The 21,560-nt window shown below is 41.3% G+C and overlaps 1 protein-coding gene across 2 annotated transcripts; it reads right to left on the reverse strand.

The window, feature by feature from the left end:
• Positions 1–681: 681 nt before the first annotated feature.
• Positions 682–21,058, reverse strand: SPRY4 (sprouty RTK signaling antagonist 4). 2 transcript variants are annotated; one of them, XM_068277490.1, is made up of 2 exons: positions 20,892–21,058; positions 682–7,790 (listed from the first exon to the last, which is right to left on the reverse strand). In XM_068277490.1, the coding sequence occupies exon 2, from the start codon at positions 7,748–7,750 to the stop codon at positions 6,857–6,859; it is 894 nt and encodes a 297-aa protein (XP_068133591.1). In that variant the 5' UTR covers positions 7,751–7,790; positions 20,892–21,058; the 3' UTR covers positions 682–6,856. The 2 variants fall into 2 exon arrangements, with proteins under 2 accessions (XP_068133591.1, XP_068133592.1); XM_068277491.1 differs by lacking the exon at positions 20,892–21,058 and adding an exon at positions 14,487–14,575.
• Between the last annotated feature and the right edge of the window lie 502 nt (positions 21,059–21,560).

A 21,560-nucleotide genomic window follows, 5' to 3' on the forward strand; every position in this document is an offset into this window, starting at 1 on the left:
TCTATACTGCAGGCATCAATCCTGGCTACACCTATCCCTGGCTACCTATGCTGCAGGCACCAATCCTGGCTACACCTATCCCTGGCTACCTATGCTGCAGGCACCCATCCTGGCTACACCTATCCCTGGCTACCTATGTTGCAGGCACCCATTCTGGCTAAACCTATCCCTGGCTCTCTATACTGCGGGCACCAATCCTGGCTACACCTATCCCTGGCTACCTATGGTGCGGGCAACTACTACTGGGGTGGTAGTGGTGGGGTGGGGCCGGGGTGCAAATAATTGTTTAATACCGTATGCCGTGATATTTTGATGGTTCTCATACCGTGGAATTTCATACCGTTGCAACCCTACTGGTAAACATTTACCAGTACCGGACATTACGCTATTACCACAAATGGCTTCACTAAGGTAATGCATGTATAGTAATGCAGGTTCCGGTAATCGCGTCACGCTTGCTATTCCCCATGGCATTTGGTACCGGTAAAATGTGCTCCCTGTGCACGGCAATCTTCTGGACTTGCTTAATTCAAACCCTTGGGTGTGAACCAAGTCTTAAAATTAACTAAAAGTAAAAGAAAAAACCAGAAGTGAAAGAAAAACCACAAAACACATGACGTATAGTCAACAATATATAATTATATATTTATAATATATATATATTTTTTCTATATCAGTACATTCAGTTTTTAACTTGTGTTTTTTTCTTCACAAACAGAAGAACTCTTACAATAGAAGACTTTCTAAAATAAATACTATTAAAATAGAGCTTCAAAATAAATATTCTATACAAATGAAACAATCCCGTGTATACATTTCTTCCATGGAGTGATTCTTTCAATAAAAATGAGTTTCCATATAGGTTTACAATGTTGTTTGAACAAATTGCACATTGGTTATGGACAGATGTCCTTAGGTTTCTACAAGGCAGTAATTTTATTGGCTATATTTCTATTAAGCATTTCTAGAAAAAAATGAACCCTACTGCGATTCTGTACTGGAGATGCTCTTAAATATCTGAATTATTCTATATTATGGCCTTGATTCATTAACCGAAACACTCTTGAACAGCATGAGTTATATTCACTTGCGGCAGCTAATAAGGTAGCGCAAATTAATAACATCCCTATGCACGCTAACTGCACTACTGGCAGTGTAGTGTGTGTAAGCAAGCAATGGTCGGTGCTTAAAATAGCGGCGCGGTAGCGGTTTATTGTTGCCGCGATACTTCACTAGCGTGGCCGCAATGCTACCACTAGTGCTGCATAGGGATGTCATTAAGTCATATTACCTTATTAGCAATATGTATCTAGCTCGTGCTGTTCAAGTGCTTGACTGTTAATAAATCAAGGCCCTATGTCCTGCTGGAAGTTTTGACACTGTAGAGCAGGGGTCTCAAACTCAATTTACCCGGGGGCCGCAGGAGGCAAAGTCAGGATGAGGCTGGGCCGCATAAGGGAGTTCACATGTCCCCGCCGCAAAACGAGGGCTGCAGAGCCCCCAAATCGCCCCGGGGGGCAATCCGCCGGCATTTCCTGGAAGGGGCAGAGCTTTCAGCTTCAGCTCTGCCCCTCCTGAAGTCAATCGCGGCGGATCGCCGCCTCTGCCCGCCCACTCTAAACATAAAAAAAAAAAATTGGGAAAATAGGAAAAAATGCCAGGAATCTTCATACAGCCATATTACGGCTGTATAGCGATCCCTGGCCAAAGCGCTGCGGCTGCGTATGGACCCCCTGGAAACCCCGTCAGGAAATGTATTGCTCTTTCTTTTGATACATGTAAAATTACACTACCGTTAGGCTTGCTACTAAAAGTGACATTTACCGCATTTAAAAGTATACTATTTTCCTTTGAAACTTTAAAATCGATTTTCTCAAAAACTATAAGGTCTTTTTGAAAAATTGTTTTATTATTCCTAATGATCTCCTTAACATATCCTGCAAATTTAGGGTTTCTAGCATTTAAGGTGGATTTGCTATTAACCATTAAAGTCGGCGGGTTTTTAAATGTGTATTTTTTTCCTTTGCAACTTTAAAATCAATTTTCTCAAAAACTATAAGGCCGATTTGAAAAATTTTTTTTTCCTCTTGTAGCCACTGGGGGCCCCTACAAGCTCTGGGGCCCTGGGGCCACAAAATATTGTATCGCGGGCCGCAAATGGCCCGCGGGCCGCGAGTTTGAGACCCCTGCTGTAGAGTCATGTTGGATGTGGCATCTGTACTATGTGACATGTAGCAATCATTTCCTAAATAATACGCCATTTAGCTAAACTAGTAAAATACAAGTTGGCATAAATTAAAAAAAAAAAAAAAAAAACAGCAGTCACATGATCTTCTAGGATGCTATGGATAAAAATCAAAAAAAAATTTTTTTGTCTTTAATGCTGTCCACACTGACTTAAGACTGCATTTTTTGTACGAATAATTATTACAAGGCTTCAAATTAACGTTATAATTACAAATGCTATAACAGTATGCCTCATAACTGGCCTAGCATGCTAGTATGGCCACAACACTAAGGCCCGGTTCACATTAGCGGTTTTCAGCCAAACGGACCGGATGGCCTGACCGGATCCGGACCGGATCCGGATCGGAACCGTACGGTTCTGATCCGGATCCGATCCGGATCCGGTCAGGTTGCATCAGGTGTTCATCCGGATGCGATCCGGATCCGTTTGGCAAAAGTCACGTTAAAAAAAAAAAAAATGTTGGGGTCTGGGAGGTCAGCAGAAGGGGGGCCTGTGGAATCAGGCCCTCCGCTGTTTAGCACTCACCTCCACCTCCAACATGCTGCCAACATCTCCAGCTCGTGCTGCTCCACTCCAAAATGGTTGCCCATGTGTCCCCAGCCAATATCGCCGCAACAATCCTCATAGGAAGTGGGGTAGAACATCCGGATTTTTTGCCAGTGTGTTGTGCGCTCTCCGGTTCTCATTGGTTTCCATTGGCCGGATGGTGCAGTCCGGCTCCGCCCCGGATACGGCTGCCGGAGGAGCTGGACCCAAAAATAGCGCATGTTGGAACGGACACCGGAGTCCGGATCCGGTCCGGCTCCGGTCCGGACGAAACGGACGCATGTGAACACTGGCATAGCCTTACATTGCTATGCCGTGCGTCCGTTTCGTCCGGCCAGCATGCGGTGCGGCTCCGGTGCGGCTGCGGCACGGCTATTCCGGATAGCCACCGCTAATGTGAACCGGGCCTAACACTGAGTTTGGCACTTCTATAGCCTTCGTGTTACACTATGGCTGATAGTGGGCCCATTTAGGCAGAAAGTGAGGCAGACAAGGTGGCATACTTTCAATTCTAAGGGATGACTTAGCAAAACAGTGACATTTTGGACCCTTTTTAGACATAACTGAATTCACATGCGATTTGCGTTTTTGTATATTCATGTTCTCTGCACATCTAATGCAAGACGCACAGAATTGCTAGTATGAAATAACACTGCCAAAATTCACAGGGATGAGTGTTAAGGCTGCTTCAGCGAATCTCTTTTCCTTAAACAGGTAACAATGTAGAATGAAATGTCCTTTAAGAATCACTCTGCAAATGAATGTTTAATAAGTGAACAACAGTTTAATGCACTAGAAGAGGTCATGGACTTTGTAGGGCAGATGGGCAAGTGCATTAAAAAGCACAGAATTCTTTAGGCATAAATTTTGCAGGAAACTGCTAAACTCATCCAATTATATTTTTTTAGGTCAAGAACACAAACTTTTGTCAATTGGGGGTGGACTTGCTATGTGAGGTATGGTGGTAGGAACAATAATCCACCGCTACAAAATAAAGTGGTCAACACAAGACATGCCATTCTCCATAGGTACATCGAGGAAAAAAAAAATATTCCTTCAAGTCACCCCATTTAAGAGAGAGTAAAAATCTGGTTACAAAAGATCCATATCTGAAAGAAAAATGCCCTAATAAATGCTCATTGGAGAGGTTAGCAAAATACAAGAGGTGCAAATAGTTCTGGGGTGCATGCAAAGTGTATGTGGCTTGAAGCTGGCCCAATCAAACTCAACAGGAAGCACATACGCAGTTTACAATTTCCTTGAAATCTGCATACAAGCTGGAATTATCTGCATCTCTAATGCCCCCCCTCCCCCGTTGAATACAGTAAAGGGCTTGTACGCCATGTCTGTGAACCTTGTTTGACCTTGAACATGTTTGACATCAGAGCATAGCCAATAAATTGATACACTATTTCACAAGTTTGTCCTCTGAATTTAACCAGTGCTTTGTGATCTTATACTGAACTACCAGAGATTGCAATTGGCACAAAAATGTCATGGCATAATATAAAGCTTTACTGTTTAAGTAGAATGTATAGTGTTATCTGTAAAGTCCTTAAACCAAGTGAAATAAGCCCATAACAACTGACAGTAGGATTAATTCCTATTACGTTAATTTGCGTTCACTTCGAATATCCAATCAGATGCAGAGTTGATATATTTAAGAGTAAAAGAAGCTGAAGTAATAGGACTGGTCATGGGGCACAACCTCTCTGGCAGCGCCAAGGCTTGTGAGGTCCCCTAATAATCGTGTCCCATGTCACAGCTGCTGACTTCCTGTGCTGTAAATGTGGATGGCCACCTGCTTCCTATATTCAGACGCTGCTACATTCACTCTAATATACAGATGGCAGGGCCAAGGAATGATTGCAAAACATTCCGTGACATCCAGATAGCTTGTGGCTGGCAGCATCATGGGGCATAAAACACGGGGGTACCTGTGAGCATTGGGACTGCCTCGGAAGAAGTCAAACTGTTCTTCACCCCAAGAGTTGTTTTTTTTTTTTTTTTTTTATTTCCCTACACAAGACTGGATGTTTAATGTGCATACAGGTTCACCTCTCCTTTAGTAAATCAACCCCATTGAGTTTATATCTCAACATCAAAGCAGTTTACAGTTCTAAAGGGGAAGCTTCAAGCAAACATAATTCTGAAGGATGTTTGTACCTTCTTACAACACAAGTCATTTCTACATCCAAAGTAAATAATAAAATAATAAATATACTACCACTAACGAATGTCAAAGTGCTAGGACTGCAGCAAAGTTTAGATAATCATACAACTGACTATAAAAATAATAAAATACACTTTTCCCTTTGTGTCTAAAGGGGACACGCGCATAGTAAGCGCAACCTTTTTGACAGTCATTAAAAAGCAAATTTATAACAAAGTGAAAAATTTGCATAAATAGAGCTTTTGAATTACTGTGGTGATCGATGGATGGATGGATGATGAACCCTTACATCTTGTACCATGATTTAACAAACAAAGAAAAAAAAGTTGAGCTTCATCATAGTGTGGTGGGATGACTACATACCAATGGAAAAGCAAGGCATCTGTACTCCAACACTATATCCCCTTTAGCACTGAAACTACATCATACAAAACAGAGACTAGCACCTATTATTTGCCAGATGAAAGAGCTGATTGCAGTGAAGGGACACTGAAATTTACCCCTGCATGAAGTGAGCAGCCAAGCATTAGAATTAAATCTTAAATTGACTTAAGTATCAAGTATAAAAATAGCACAGTCACTGAAACACACATGGGTGAATTTCCTTATAACCCCATAACCTTCCCCCGGTAGTTATAGAACACTAAAATAGACATTTTATGTGTATCTCTCTATGTATATTTATACAGATATACAAGGTGCTATATTACAGTAGGGCCAAGGTAGAGCAGCAGCACAGGAAACAAAGTTACATACAAAAGTCAGTTTCCTCAAAAATGCTAAGGAATAAAATAGGTTTGCTGTTGTTCACTTAATGTAACTGCCCCTCAATTTCACCTTCTTCTTGTGAAGTGTTTGTGTTGTCATGGATTACAAAAGGGTTCTTGTGCTCTTATGCCAACATCTGCAGTACTGTGCATCTCCTGATTTGCTATAGAAGGAGCAATGCAAGCCAAGATTCCAGCAACAGGATGGGAGGTCTGTAACAACTATCAATAATGAACATCATGTTGAGACAGCTTATCTTTATATGTAGGCTGATCTGGGACTAAAAGTGGATACTTTCAGTTCTAGGTACTCTGCGGCAAAGTTGTGTGTTCTCAGTAATGGGGAACTATCCCCCCCCATCCATTGTTACCGCCTACCATTCTTACTTGGAAGAAGGTAGACAGCCAAGGATGAAAGAACATTTCCCATCAGCAGAAAGTAGCGTGAGAGAAGGGCAGCAAAAGGCTAATAATAGGCAGGCCGGAAGAGCCTTGACATAGTAGAGGAAAAAAGAGATTGCGCTTTCCTTCCTGCCACTAGAATACTCTGAATCTGTACCCTTGGCACTGTAATATCCCATTTTGCCTTCATTAGCCAAATAAAATTTACAGCACTAATACATATATATAAAAACACAAAACCACAGACACAAAAAGGCTATACAAAGCAGCTTCAGCAGGGTTACCACACATAAATAAGTAAAGTGTCGATAGCCACTGACCAAAGCTTTCAGCTTAAAAAAAAACAACATGAGTGAGAGGAAGAACTAGAGCTGGCTTGCATCCATGCTAAACTGAGAAATAACATTCTTGGTTCTTAACAGGAGCTGTAAATACAATGATGGTAGCTAGACGCTTGGACTAAATCCCCATGGCTGTCTGCTTAACGCACAGGTCTTTAGCACAGCATTTGAAAACTATTCACAGCAACAGCCAAACACAAAAATGCACTTCTCTTAATACTAAGTGTTGCTGGAACATCGCCCCCACCCCGACCCCATTAAGGAATTTTAAATTAAAGCCTCTGGTGAGAATTTATTGTCTGGAGTCTTTTTTGCTTTAGTTTTTCTGCATGAAAATTTCTGGTAGGACAGTTCACAATACAAAACCTCACAGCAACACTCAAAATGGCTTCTCTGGTCTGCTGATTGCATCTGGAGCTTTGCACATGACACTGTTCGTGTTTTTGCACCGGCAACCAGGTCGACTCGCTTGGTCATAGCATTTCTGAGAAAGTTTAACACAGCCAGTAGCAGGAAGATAGCAAAGCAAACATGGAAGGACCAATGATAACGCACCCATGAAAGACCAGCGAGTACAACAGTTGGAGTGAGAGCAAGAACATGGGTGATCTGCACAGGACCCTTCGTCATCTTCATTGGTGCAGTGGTAAAAGACTCCCTTGACGAGACACATGCAAGTACAATAGTTGACCATATTCTGTGCAGAACACAGAAATTCCTGGTTGCAAACCCAGCAAGAAGGTAAGGTCCGAGGAGTGGTACAGTCTTTGCATTTGCATTTACCGCAGGCCTCACAAAGTAAAAAGTGCTTGTCCAGTTCTTGAGCCATAGGTCCTTTTACATCCTGAGGCTTACAGTTAATCACTTTAGGCTGTATCCTTACTGCCCTAGGTGGAGACTGATCTACCACCGGAGGTGGGGCCATGTGATCCAAGAGTCTCTGATCTGAAGACGTGCTACTGCTACTGCTAATAGAGCTAGGTCGCCCACTGAACGATATCCAAGGGTGTGTTATATCAGCTTCACACCTTTGCAAATGCTGGCTAACAAGTAGAGGCTCATGAGGACCCCTGTTGATCTTTTGATTGGCTAGTTGTGTAAGAGCTGGGTTGTCAATGTAATCATTTTCGAGATGAGTGGTCTTCATCTGATCAATTGGCAAGATAGTGAGTGGGTGTTGTAACCTCCCATATGGAACACGACCATCCAGCAGAGGCTGCACCATGACAGAATTTGGTACCACAGTTATGCTGTGTGGGATCCTGGAATCCATTGACCTGCTCTCTGACAATGCTGAGAATTGCTCAAAAACTCTGAAAAAAGGAAAAAAAAAATACAAAGTTGATTTTATTAGAATATACTTGGATATAAAACACAAAAATCATGTACATAGCAGCTAATATAGGTAAGGAGGATTACAATACAATCAAAGTTTGTTACAAGTAGCATTGCATATGATTTGTGTATGCTGGAAACAATCAAAAATGAATATTGTTCACTGACTATACATGATTAAAGGTGAATAACGTACTTCTGCTGTGTTAAACTACCTTGCTACAAACAAAATGCTGTTAACCCAAACTAACAAAAACAAAAGTTGATTGGTTGATAAAGGCAACCATCGATGTGATAATTAGGTTGGGTAAACTAGCCAATAATAATCTCACTGACCTACCACCAACACCAGTCAAATTCACTTCCTGCTGGATTTGTTATTTTTCAATGCAATAAGACAATTTTATTTGTCAATGGGTACCCTGCTAGGAAGCAGAAGCCTGCAAGATTAGTTGCACTCCTCAGTGGCAAATCACTTATAGCAGTTTCCAATTGGCTAACTGGCAAGCAGCAAATCTTAGCAACAAAGTAGTAAACTCTATTGCAGCACTCTAGATGAAAATCAAATTAAACAAGCCAAGGGCAACATGGAAAGTACTGCCCTAAAAGCAACCAATCATAATAATGGTTTCATTTAACAGTTGAAACCAGACTGGATACATGCTCCACTGTAGCTCCAATTTTCCCTATACCGGTCGTAATAAATCTGCCCCATTGTTCACCTCTGTGATTACTCTAAACTGATTAAAAGGTAAAAACTAACCAGCAAGGAAAAAAAAATTACCACCTTCCACATCTACCAGAGCTATAGCAATGATTAAGTAAAAATATCACACACATTCTGTCTTAGAAGAAGTAAAAGCCATATTACAGTTCTAGATGAGAAAAAACTGTTACTGTAACTTGCACCCAAGCATTTTACTGTACCTGAATGCAGGACTTTACATCCCAAAGAAACATTTGCTCCAAGTTTTCATACTGCAGTCAGCAAAGATGCAGCAGAATGCTATCGCCACGGCACAGACTCATGCCATCCTAAATTATCCCGTTTTACTAGAACGGCTGACTCGCTGTGTTGCTTTAGTTTCTGATTTCATCGAAAGAGAGCAGTTCAGAACTGGAATCATTCCAGTTACCCAACAGCTATGCAAGTCAAAAGAGCACAGGAAGCAACTAAGCTTAAATCAAAGAGCGGATACGGCCCGGCTCCAATTTAGAAAGTGCACATTGTTTTCTATGAGACGTAGTGCTTCCTCGTCAAGCGACCTTTTGTTTGTAAGCACTGTTTGAAAATCACTTAAAGGGGAAGAACACATGCAGTGCTTGCATTCAGTGTTAACCAAACAAAAATCTTTAAGTAAGAATGGACCTCATGTATGACATTGTGACTCAAAACATGGGCTTTATACCCCCAACAACTAATCAGCATCTCCATTCCTGTTCCAACCTGTTCTAGAAGCATGATAGTGTGAATCTTGTTGCATGATTGATGAACAACACATTTTCTTAGGTTGACAATTGGCTTTGACAGCTTTAGGCCCCGTTCACACTGCGCGCGTTTCCAGCCGCGTTTTGGAAACGCGTGCAGGTGGCCGACACGCACGACATCAGACATTGCATAGAGTGCAATGTCTGATGTTCACACTGCATGCATTCCGGACCTGTGCGGTCCGGAAACGCATGCTGCATGCATTTTTTGTAAAAACGCGTGGCTGTCCCATTCACTTTTCAGTGATGAGATCAGCCACGCAACGCACACAAACACGGATGGCGTGCGTTCGCATGCGTTGCGTTCCGCATGCGTGGCCATCCGCGTTTGTGATGTGAACGGGGCCTTACTGTACTGATACAGCTTAACTGATGCTGAATAACGGTGGTCTAGAATGAATGTTGGGGAATGTTTCAGGTGACAGTTTGAGGAACAATTGCAGTACAAACATGCCAAGAAGCTTGCTTAGCTCTTTGGAGATAGTGGGGTGAACAATTAGCAGAGGACAAGTAGGAGATGCTGCTCCGAAATAGGCGGAAATACCCTATCGCCATGAGGTCTGCTCTACTGTGCAGGCGCAAGTCTCCGGCGCCTGCACAATAGAGCAGACTCGACTGAGATCGGGCATTTCCGTCTACTTCAGAGCCGAAAGCCGCAACCGCGCCCCCGCTGGAGCCTGGAAAGGTAAATATTGAACAAGTTATCGGATCTGTCGGGCCACTGTTCGGAGGGCTGCAGCGAGACCCTCGTGGGACAGAGGAGGACGGGGGAAGCCTCATTAGGATCCGGAGGCTTCCCCCTCCTGAGGTGAGTACCCCCCAGGGGAACTTTTTGATGTTACTTTGTCTCTTTAAAAATGTAATTGCAAAGGTTAATAAACCCATTTATATCTTCAATTAGAAAAGTCTGACTGCTGTAGCAGCTCTCCTGAAAACTAATTAGAGGCCATAAAACTCCTGAGTAGTTGTGCAAACACTTCTCTTAGTGGAATAGTGAAGAAAAAGTTCAATAAATCATAATTTCTCGGTGTGGGGGATGAGCAATGAGCAGGTTAAATCTGGATCAAACCTAGATTTTATTTTCAACCCTCAAAAGTAAGAACAATGGAGCTCCAGGAAAGTTCTCCTTATGGTTATAAACCGCTTATAAGTTTATTATATACTTCTCTGTGGTACCCTAATGACAACCAATTACTAGAGACGGTCAATGAGATGCAGATAATTCCAGCCTGTATGTAAACCTAACGCAAACTGTATTCAGCTTGGAAGTTATCAAATCAATTGCAATTGCTATGGATTTTGATTGGCCCAACTGAAAACTGCATGCAGTTAACATTACATGGCCTAAAAAAGGATTTATATAAAGATGCTGCCAGCCTCCCTGCTCGCTGTACACTTGTTGGCAGTTGGGCAGAGCAACTGCCATTCACTAAGTGTTTTTGAAAATAATGAAAACCCTGAGAACCCCCATGAGGAGAAGGGCTAGTCCAAAACCTGTCAGTTTTGTCCGATTTCAGTTACTTATTAGTAAGTGACAGCAACATAGAAGAAATGTATTTTATTAGAGCATGTCCTGTAGTGGCATAATATGGTAGTAAAAGCAATACATTCTCCTATTATACACCTGAATCTTAAATATTTCTGTTGAAATTGACCAATCACAATGAGGACATTTAATAAGATTTTGCAAATCTGTATTGAAATTATGTTTTTGACGTGATCAAATGTTTTGTTTTCTTTCTCAGAGCCTGTGTCCTCAGACTTTACAACTGAACTATTCTGTTGTGTAAAAACAAAAACAAAAAAAAAAAAACACACCCCTGGCAACCAATCATAATTCACTGTTCCAAAACCAAACAAGTATAAGAGGTTTTCAGGTTCGCTTCTCTTGTTTCTATACTGAGCATCAGATGGTTCGAATGTTGCAACATTTTCATGAATAAGCTATGGGGAAAGAATTAAGGCTAGTTCACTGAGAAGTTATCATTGATACAGCAAACACAGATTGTAATCTCTCTCTCACCACAATCCATGGCTGCATTCAGGATGTTTCATGGTTACACCTAACAAAAAATTAGCAGTTCAAAGCATAGCAGTAAATAAGACCCTTGTTCTTGCTTGCCAACACGGCAATAGGTTTTCCCTAAGCTACATAAACAGGAAGCTGGCTCTCATTAGGTTTATGGGGCAACAATATGCTGATAGATTACATATGCAGCATGCTGGGCTTATGAGAAAACAGGTGACTGGAAAATGAACTTTCAGTAGTTTATGAGCTGATGCTTCTGCTGCAGCCACATCTGCAGTGACAGCTGTTAAAGCAGGGTGCATAGGCCAGCCAAACTGCTTCCCCCTCCAAATCAAATCTCCACATGTTATCTCTGGAGAAAAAGTAGAGGAGCAAGAGGAAGAGAGAGAGAGACAGTGTGTGTGTGTGTGTGTGTCTCAGGAGTGAGCGGAATAGGAGGTGGGATAGAACTATGGTGGAAGAAAATAGACTGACAGAAGAGGGGAGAGAGAGCATTGTGGGAGGGAAGAAGGGAGGTGAGGTAGTCCACTGTATCCTTTCCTAACAGTGTTCCTATAAAAGTAAAAAGTGAAATTCTGCCCTCCTATAAAAGTAAAGAATGGAAATTCCTGTCTGTTGAGCTATTCTAGCTCCTTGTCGATTCTACTATTTTCCAAATGCATAATATTCTCCACAGTAAAAAAAAAAAAAAAACTTTAATTCTGTAGACAAAAGAAAACTTTTATGTGCAATCTGACATTTCTGTGTAGAGATGGCCACACACAGGATACAATAAAATTATCAGATTTTAAAGCAATTTGCACTAAAAGATCAGATTTCCCGAAAAATCGATAGCTTTTTTTATTAGAGTAAGAAATCCGATCTGATTTTCTGTGTTTTTTTTTTTTTATAAAAGTAGATCGAGAATGGTGGATTTTTCTGATCAATTTCTATGAAAATTTGGTGTGTGTGTGGTAATTGCCAATTTATTAATATATACACACACCAAATCAATTTTCTTAGAGTTTCCAATCATTTTTATCATAATTGAGAAAAAATTGACTGTGTGTGGTACATTGGTCAAATTTTTGAAATGTTACAATCAGTCAGAAAAATTGATTGCTATTCTTGAATTGAACAGATATTTAAAAGATTTGTATGGTGTGGCCACCTTAGGCACGATCAATTAAATTGCATTATCTAAAGGTGGACACGCATTAATAGATTGTTAGGCCTGGAACCCACTGGAGCGATTTAGTGAGCGTTTAGTGAGCAATTCAAACCGCTACCGATTTCCCTAAATGCTCAGCTAATGTTAATGGATGGGCCAATTACCACTGAAGTGATTGAGTTTACCAAAACATGCTGCATTTTTCGCATTTAGCGTTCGCGTTTCTGCTAAGTATATAAACGTTGCCCTAATCGCTGGTCAAACCCTACACAGAGCGATTTAGCTAGCGTTTTGATTGTCTGAAATGCTACCCACAAGGCCTTGTGCTTCCCAGAAGGCCTTAAAAACAGTCTCCTACTTCCTGATGACGTCTGCTGGATGGTCGGAAGTGCTACAGAGCTGCAGGCTGCGTGCAGAGGAAGAATTTGGGAGAAATGCCTCGCAAAACGTGGTTTAACTCTGAGGATGTCGTAAAAGTGCAGCCTCATGAAGTGCTTTATAATAAAAGGTTTGATGACTACAAAGTTAGCCCGCAAGCCAAGAAACTATGGACTGAAATTACCAAAGAGCTGTATGAAGAGGCTGGCCTGTCATGGAGTCTGCTGTCACCCAAGCTGGAGGAGAGTAAAAGTGAGCTTATTAGTTCTACCTACTATTTGAAGTGGTTTGCTACATACATTTATCTTAAATCCTTTGGTTGATTGTTGGGAACATCATCAATCGATCAATCACAGTGACATACTGTATAATGAAGCCTGGCTGCACAGAATATGAATTAAAATCATAATAATTGTCAAGTATGTACATTACCTACCAAGCTGCAATATAATCAATGTTACAAATGTGTACTATGTATATTTTACAGTCAAAGAAGTAAAATAAAAAATGATGGAAGAATATTAAGGACAACTTTCGAAGGGAGCTCTTGGAAGAAGTAAAGGAGTGCAGAAGTGGTTCTGGGGCATCTACCAGGACCAAATAGGTTTACACTGCGCAACTTGCTTTCCTCAGACTGAGTATGGACCTGGATGATGAAGATGGCATGGACAATACTTCTGCACCTTTATTATCAGTATCAGACACACAAAGTGAGGACACCTCAAACACTAGTAGTGTCACAGTACTGTCTCCTTCACAGTCAAGTAGTAGTGTCCCATTAGTGTCTCCTTCACAGGCAACTACATCTGCCAAAAAAACCTACAAAAGTAACAGGAAAAGGAAGGCGCAGAGGTGGACTCACTACTGGACAAACCAGTTTTGAGACTGGTGTACCAAGTTCCATGCAGGAAGCAGTTGGTGCATTACATTACGCTAGATGTGATCATTATAATTTTGCTGTCAGTCTAGTACCCTATATGAAGAAAGTCCCTGAAGAGAAAATCTTAGACCTTCAACAGGGTATCATTGATAAAAAAAAAAACAAAAAAAAAAAAAAACCTCCCAGCCATCTAATACAGTGGACCAATCGCACAGCTCTTCTTCCAGCACACCTTCACAATCACCTCCAGTGCCTATTCCGCCATATCTCAAACAACCACCCTATGAGCACTTACAATCAGGGAAGGGTTACTACCAAAGTGAACAGGATGCAGTATACCACAATTACCCATATAGGCCTCCAAGTCACATGGGCTATTACCCCACTTACCAGCCCTCTTATAATGTTAATCAGCAAAGTCAAGAGCCTGTTATGTACACTGATCTTACACAAACAAGGCCACAAAAAGCAACTGAGAACACTGCCTCCAGCAAAAGTTCTTTTGTGGACCTGCTCAGATGAGATGATGCCTAATTATTTAGATTTTGGCACCAATATGCAAGTTAAAGTAAGGTTTGTTAGGCGCAAGTTGAGATCCCATTACAGTTCTTATGACCCAAAAAATAACCTGTAATATTAAAGGACCTTTATGGCAAAAAATGTCACATTTAAAATACATACAAATAAAAAGTTTCTCGCAGAGTAAAATGAGCCATAAATGACTTTGATCCTATGTTGCAGTCACTTACAGTAAGCAGTAGCAATCTGACAGACCCGATAGGTTTTGGAGTAGTCCATCTCTTCATGGGGGATCCTCCACAAGGCTTTTATTATTTTTAAAGAGCCAACGCCTGAAAAGATAAATTTATATAAAGATGCACACTGCTCCCCTACCTGTTTGCACACTTTTTGGCAGTTGGGCAGAGCAACTGCCATTCACTAAGGAGATGGAGATAGAGTAGTGCAAAACATGTCGGTTGTGTCAGATTTCTACTGCTTATTGTAAGTGACAACAACATAGGAGAAACGTAATGTATGGCTCATTTTACTCTGGAAGAAACATACTTCTTATGTGTTTATGTTATGTTAAATTTGTGTTATTTAACTATTTTACCTTTCTAAAACTATTATGTGAGTACATATGTACACAGAATATATCACTCCAAAAATACTGTGGGTTATGTGTGCTTCATACAGATACAAAGTTGTATTTGAGGTTTTTCTCGAAAATATAAAATAGGTGCCAAACATTAAAAAAGCAAAAAGAAAATAAGTTAAGTAAACTACCACTATTGTTTCTGTGTGAGTACTTATTAGTATTATCATTATTAAATTTGTTTGAAGTATGTGATGCTGCCACTCATACAGGTGTGTAGTCCCCTTTAAAAGCTCAAAAAAAATCCAACACATCGGCTAAATTTGGTTAAAAAAAAATAAATTTGAATTAACCAATCAAATTGCATATTGATATTGCTCACAAAACGCTATGCACTTTTTGCAAAACGCTATGCACTTTTTGCAAAACGCTGACCAAAACGCTAGAAAAAGCGTACGAAATAGCTAACAAACCGCTCACAGAAAACGCTAGCGATTGCGATTAGCGATTGCGTTTTGTAGTGGGTTCCAGGCCACTTTTTAGAAGCCATCAGATTTGTGAAATTTTTACCACCAAAAGAACGTATCCAATCAAAGCCAATACATGGGTCAGCAATGCACTCAGCCACTTTGTGCATTTCTTGCTAGTTCTGATTGCTTGCACATATTTTGCTCCTTTGAGTAGCAGATGCTGTACGTAAAATTTTACTGTATAATTTAAACAAAAACTGCAATTATCTCCTGAGGTGCTCTTTATTTTATATATTAAATAAATATTTGCAGATTGTACATTTTATACCACTTTTAATAGCTTATTGTACTAATTAAAAAATACCAGGACTCCTAAAATCTCCCACAAAGTCAGCAACTATAGTGTGCTACAAGTGAGTCACCTAAATAAGTTACAACTACACTGGTTTATTAAAACAGGATACAATATAAAGCCACAACTGCATGCAAAGCACAGCAGCCCATAGCAATCCACATCAGAGCAGTAAGAAATGTAAAAATAACTGCAAAATATTTGCAAAAAATACTTGCCTTGATGTAATCCTATGTATGTAGATATAAGGAAACAAGCAGTTGACATACCATCTGCAGTAGCACAGAGGAATGCAGTGTGCACACAGTCAGGGCTGGACAGGCTTCTGATATGCATGTCCCTTTAACAATCCTGCTTGTAATCTAGTTCTTCCTGAAATGACAAGGCTTGCAAGGAGCCACTCACTCTAATTGAGCACTTCCTATTCTACACTGGTCAGTCAGGCAGGTCTGCAGTAGCTTTGACACCTACACATCCTGTCAGCAGATCACTGATAATCTGCTAGACATTGATAAGGATAAAATATCACCTCATTCAAGTAGAATTCAGCACACAGCAACTATCTGTGAACCATGTCTTCTCAAACCTGACACAGGAGCCTGCATTTCCTGTTACTTCTAAGCAATGTGCAAAAGCAATTAAGTGCAATCTCCGGATTAAACAGGAACTGGCAAAAGGAGTGGAAGAGAATGACATATCATTTATTTGCTATCTGGACACAATTCATTTGCTGGCTTTTGAGCCTAGGTTTAGGGTTGGGGTTGAACAGAATCCAGGAAAGAGGTGGGAGACACTGCAACATAATGACTGTTGGTGCCTAAAAGGTTTGGAAGGTACTTCTGCTGGGCCTAGACATTACTGGAAGACTCAGGTTCTACATTAATTTATGCACCCCACCCTGGATTCCAGATAGGCACAACTGCTGGCTGGTGTAATGATTAAGGACTCTGCCTCTGACACAGGAGACTTGGATTCGAATCTCGGCTCTGCCTGTTTTGTAAGCCAGCACCTATTCAGTTGGAGACCTTAGGCAAGTCTCCCTACCACTGCTACTGCCTATAGAGCGCGTCCTTGTGGCTGCAGCTCTGGAGCTTTGAGTCCGCCAGGAGAAAAGTGTGATATAAATGTTATTGGTCTGGTCTTGCTAATCAAAGGCATATGTGTATTAGCCTGGCCATCATTAGAAGGCAATGGAACTGTTTTAATTATTGCTGGCTACAGCTAGGCCATGTAATGCCTCATGATTGAGCCCTTATAAATAGCTGGAATCAATACTGCAGCGTGTTTCCAATATGGTACAACTGATAACTACCTGCTCTTTCTTCTATGGAGAAAAGGTACAAGTCTTTGACCAAGTGTTTGCTGCCAACACTTGTAGACTGAAATGGGGAAAAGCTATAGCCAGCCCCAATGTGTACAGCTTGTTCTAAGACAGGCAGCTGTCTCACACCAAGCTCTTCTTAGTAAGATATCCATCTGTATGTAACCATTTTAAGCCAACCACAGACGTATCAGTTGATCATTATCACTGTAGCAGCAGGATCTAGATTTCAATCAATTTTCTGCTAGGCAGTGGAGAGGAATCTGACCAGCATAATGGCACATAGACTGATATTCCTCAATCCACCCACCAGGCTTGGACTATTGACTGGGAATGGCATCATGGCTTCCTTGGCATTTCTATAGTTGCCATTTTGGTTTTATCTCCACCACAGAGGCAGAAAAATTACAGCTTTTAGCATGTAGTTACCCAGTATATACCACAGGAGACTTGGAGGCTCAGGAGTTATGCTACACAATAGCATCGGACGAGTTTTCCAAACTGTCCTATTATAGTTGTATTTGGAAGCGATTAGATGTCTGTACAACTTGGCTGGGTGGCATTTCCCCAACTTGTGACATTTTCATTCTACTGAAATAAAGCTAATGACTCCTTTATTCATATAAAATAGCATATACCTTGATCCAAGCAGAACAAGCATCTTTATAGGCATACCACACTTCACAAAGATTGGCAGTCAGATGGTGCTTTGCATGCAGCGCTACAGTGAGAACTTAGCTATAGGTTTCATACGTGGACAGGATACTAGGCTCCAGTGACATGCATAGTCCTAATTACGCTGTGTATTAACAGAGAATGAAACAGGACTCCCTATCCCTGGTAATGCTGCAGTGCACAAGTATTTTTAATTTATGAAGCGTCAACATATTTTATGGTGATGTATAAAGTAATAAGCAAACATAACAGACAATGTTGTACACCAATATACAAATTACAGAATCGTTAATTACAGTGACAAAATTAAGTTGATGATTAAAATGTATAACAGATTCCAAGACACAGAAGGGTAAGAGATGCACTTGTATACCATTTCTTACTAAAGTCTATGGTTTCCTAGGGCCCAGGTTCTCAGCATATGGTAGGTGTACCCCTGAAAGTGATTGAGTTGGATTTAGGGGGTACGTGAACATGCCATAGCCAATCTGTAATGGTGGGTTTTGGAAATTTAAATGCCTAAGGCGAGTTCACACTATGCAGGTTGCTTAATATGAATGCGCCCGGCCATACAATTGTATGGAAAAGCTTCACATCACTGCGTTGCAATGGCCAACACAATTTCTACAGTGCGTTTCTGGGTAACATATGCTATAAAGACCATAATAAATAGCAATTCTCTGGAATAACGCGTCTTTCAAAAAGGTGCATGCGTTGTAATAATCTTAAGAAAGACTGTCCTAAGGAGATTATTAATTGCATGCCACCACACAGTGTTTACTTTATACACTATTTAGGAAAATGGTAATTTCCCTTTCAATTTTGCATTTATTGTACTTTAATCCTGTCGTCAACTAACATTTAGTTTATCAAATAACTCCCCTCCCCGAACACCACCACATTTCCAAGGTATAGGCTACCTGTCACACTGGCCATCTGTAATATCTGGTAAATATAGGTAGGGCTCTGCCTGCCACAAGTGTAGTGGGCTTCTGTGCTGATAAATACATTTTTTATTATGACAATTCAAGAAATTAAATAATAATTAACTCCTCAAATATTACAGACTTACATTTCTGCAGTCATTACCCTCGATGGTAAAATCATTAAAAAACGAACCCATTCACGTTCAGTCATTAGCTGCAGGTTTTACCAGAGCGAACTGGTGACTTCAGTAAAGCAAGGAAAAATGCTTACTGTGTAAAAAAAAACAACACAGCAACAGCCCATGAATGAATCTCTGCTACGGATAATGGCAGTGGAGCCTGCAGTAAATTATGGCTTGAATAGCTCTATAATTAGCTATATGCTGAATGGATGTGCTACTACACCACTGTGATTACCAAAATCGAAACACACAGCCAACAGTATATGTAAAAACAAAACAACTCCCTTTTTTAAAACAAAGAATGAATAGGAAAATGTATCAAAACTGCCAGCTGCAGTCACTCCATTCTTTTTTTTTTAAAAAATATATTATATATATTGAACCAGATTAAATCTTGTCACAGAAGAGCCACAGAAAAAAAAAAGTGTCACCTTGCAGGAAAAAACTGCTTATTTAGCTTTTTACAATGAAGCGGGTTAGACAAGATTGGAAAGGTACACAACTGCAGATTTCAGTATCTATGTAGGTCTTGCTGAATAAGTGGCATAAAATGCGATGGCAAATGGAATTAAGTGTATTTCAACTCCAGCCTTCAGTAAAAAAAGATAAATAAAAAAAATACAAGCTAAAAGTTTCCACCAAATCACATCTTTTTACAATATACAATCCCTTGTCTATGAATTTTAACCAGCTTAGAACTAGCAGTATAACTAGCACACTACAGTATACTGTACAAAGTACAAATCTATCAGCTGCAAATCTAACATGAACATTTGAGGAAGAATGACTAGGACTAATATGTAGGATTTGGCATGTACAGTAAATTCATTATAGGTAGACCTCACCCTGATACATGCTACACGCTGCACATCAAGAAAAGCACACATAAATAGGCAGCAACAACCTAGTTATGTACTAGGCAGGTTATTGGCAACCGTTTAAACATTTACTCAAGATAAAATGAATGCAGAACAACATCTGCTAGGGATTTCATGAAAAACACCACATCACACAGATGGATAACATTCTAGAAAAAATAAAATCTGCCAGGGCCTTGTTAACAACCTCTACAAGATTATATATATTTATTTGTAACTAATGGATACTGCAAATGTAATTTTTCAGCTCACAATAGCCTCCCTCTATTACGCAGGTTATGTAGCAAAGGCTCCACTTCTCATACATTTCAAAAAGAAGGTCTACAAAAGCTGATGTAATAATAATAATAATAATAATAAAAAAAAGGTTCACACATCATAAGGATGTTCTGTGGCACTGATGCCTTGTCATTGTCATGTAATACAGAATAGTCTGTAATCAATGTTGGTGGTGCAGTGTAATATAATATTGGCAGATCAGGCTGGGTTTTGCAATGTGTCTGCGTAGTTAGGCAGCATTTGCTGGGCCGGATTCCCGGGATTCTGCCATCCCTGGCCGCATCCAAGCCTCTATTGTCCACCCCAACAGGGCAGAATAAATGGGCAGCTATGCCAGGTCTTATGACGTCACGCCAGGGATTGCAGAAGCTCGATCTTACTACGCGCACTGACAAATCTGAAATAAAGCCTAGTGCGTCATCGCAGCTAGAAATCTCAAAAATGCCGCAATCCACGGGCTTCCCAGCACTCCTTCCCCGCACATCTAATGCCACAGGAAGCCCAAGATTTTCTGACATTTCCATCAAATGGAAAAAGCACCCCAATATGTAAGGAAAGGGGGGGAGGAGGCAGAATAAAGGGATGCAGGGCCGATTCCTCAGTGTGGACGATGCTGAGTGTTGCTCTGCCAGGCCAGCAGATAGGCGATCTCTCATTGGGAAAGGTCACTATACTGTACAGGAGGAAATCCTGGCACTGCCACTGGTAAGGCGATCCCCCCCCCAGTGCATGCAGGAGCAGCGCATTGCCAGTGCAGAGAGCTGGGATTTCCTGCAGCAATGCACCCCCACCCCCTGTGACAGATCGCATTATTACATGTGGGCAATGCGGAACCCCGCTGTCCTGGGGGCGCCTATAGGCAAGAGAAGACGGAGAGCAAAGCCTACCCTAAGCACAGCATTACTGAATGCATACACGCAATGTCATCGATCCTACAAATTCCCTGTATCACGGGAAGTGTGAGGGGGGGCTTACTTTCTAGAAGGCTGCAAGGCTCATTTCCCAATAATCCGACAATCACAGAATGTCCATGGAAGCTCTCAGTACAACCACTGACGGCCCGGGCTGCATTGCTTCCTTCGCTGTCGGCTCCCTTTTCGCTTTCGATGTTGCAACTCCCTGGGAAAAAATGGCTTTTTATGAATGGGAGGGATGCGCCTCACTGCGCACGCGCATCAGCCCCTCACGATTTCTTATGAATGGGAGGGAAGAGCCCAAGGCGCGTGCGCAGTGCTCCCCTTGCTGCAGAGCTGTTCTCATGAATGGGGGTGGGCGCGGGGCAGCAGGGCGCGTGCGCTGAAGTCAGTTTTTTTTATGAATGGGGACCGGAACCTAACCTGCTGCGCTCATTGCGGACGGAGCTGTGTTTTATGAATGGAAGACAGCTGAATAAACCGCGCGTGTACTGCGAGCCATGGAGGAATAGAGGGAGGGGGAGGAGGGCTGCTACAGGGGAGGGGGGAAGGGAAGTATGTGGAAAGCAGATGATTCCATCTGGCGTGCTATTAATACAGCTACCCCTGCGCTGCGCTGTATCCTCTGCACTGGCACACCAGGGCGGCTGGCAGAGACACCTGAAAATGCAAGATCGCGCTCTCTTCTGATACTGCAGTGCCTTCATTTAGCTTATTTCGGTCTACGTGA

Source organism: Hyperolius riggenbachi, chromosome 3 (genome assembly GCF_040937935.1).
Source record: "Hyperolius riggenbachi isolate aHypRig1 chromosome 3, aHypRig1.pri, whole genome shotgun sequence".
Lineage (NCBI taxonomy): Eukaryota > Metazoa > Chordata > Amphibia > Anura > Hyperoliidae > Hyperolius > Hyperolius riggenbachi.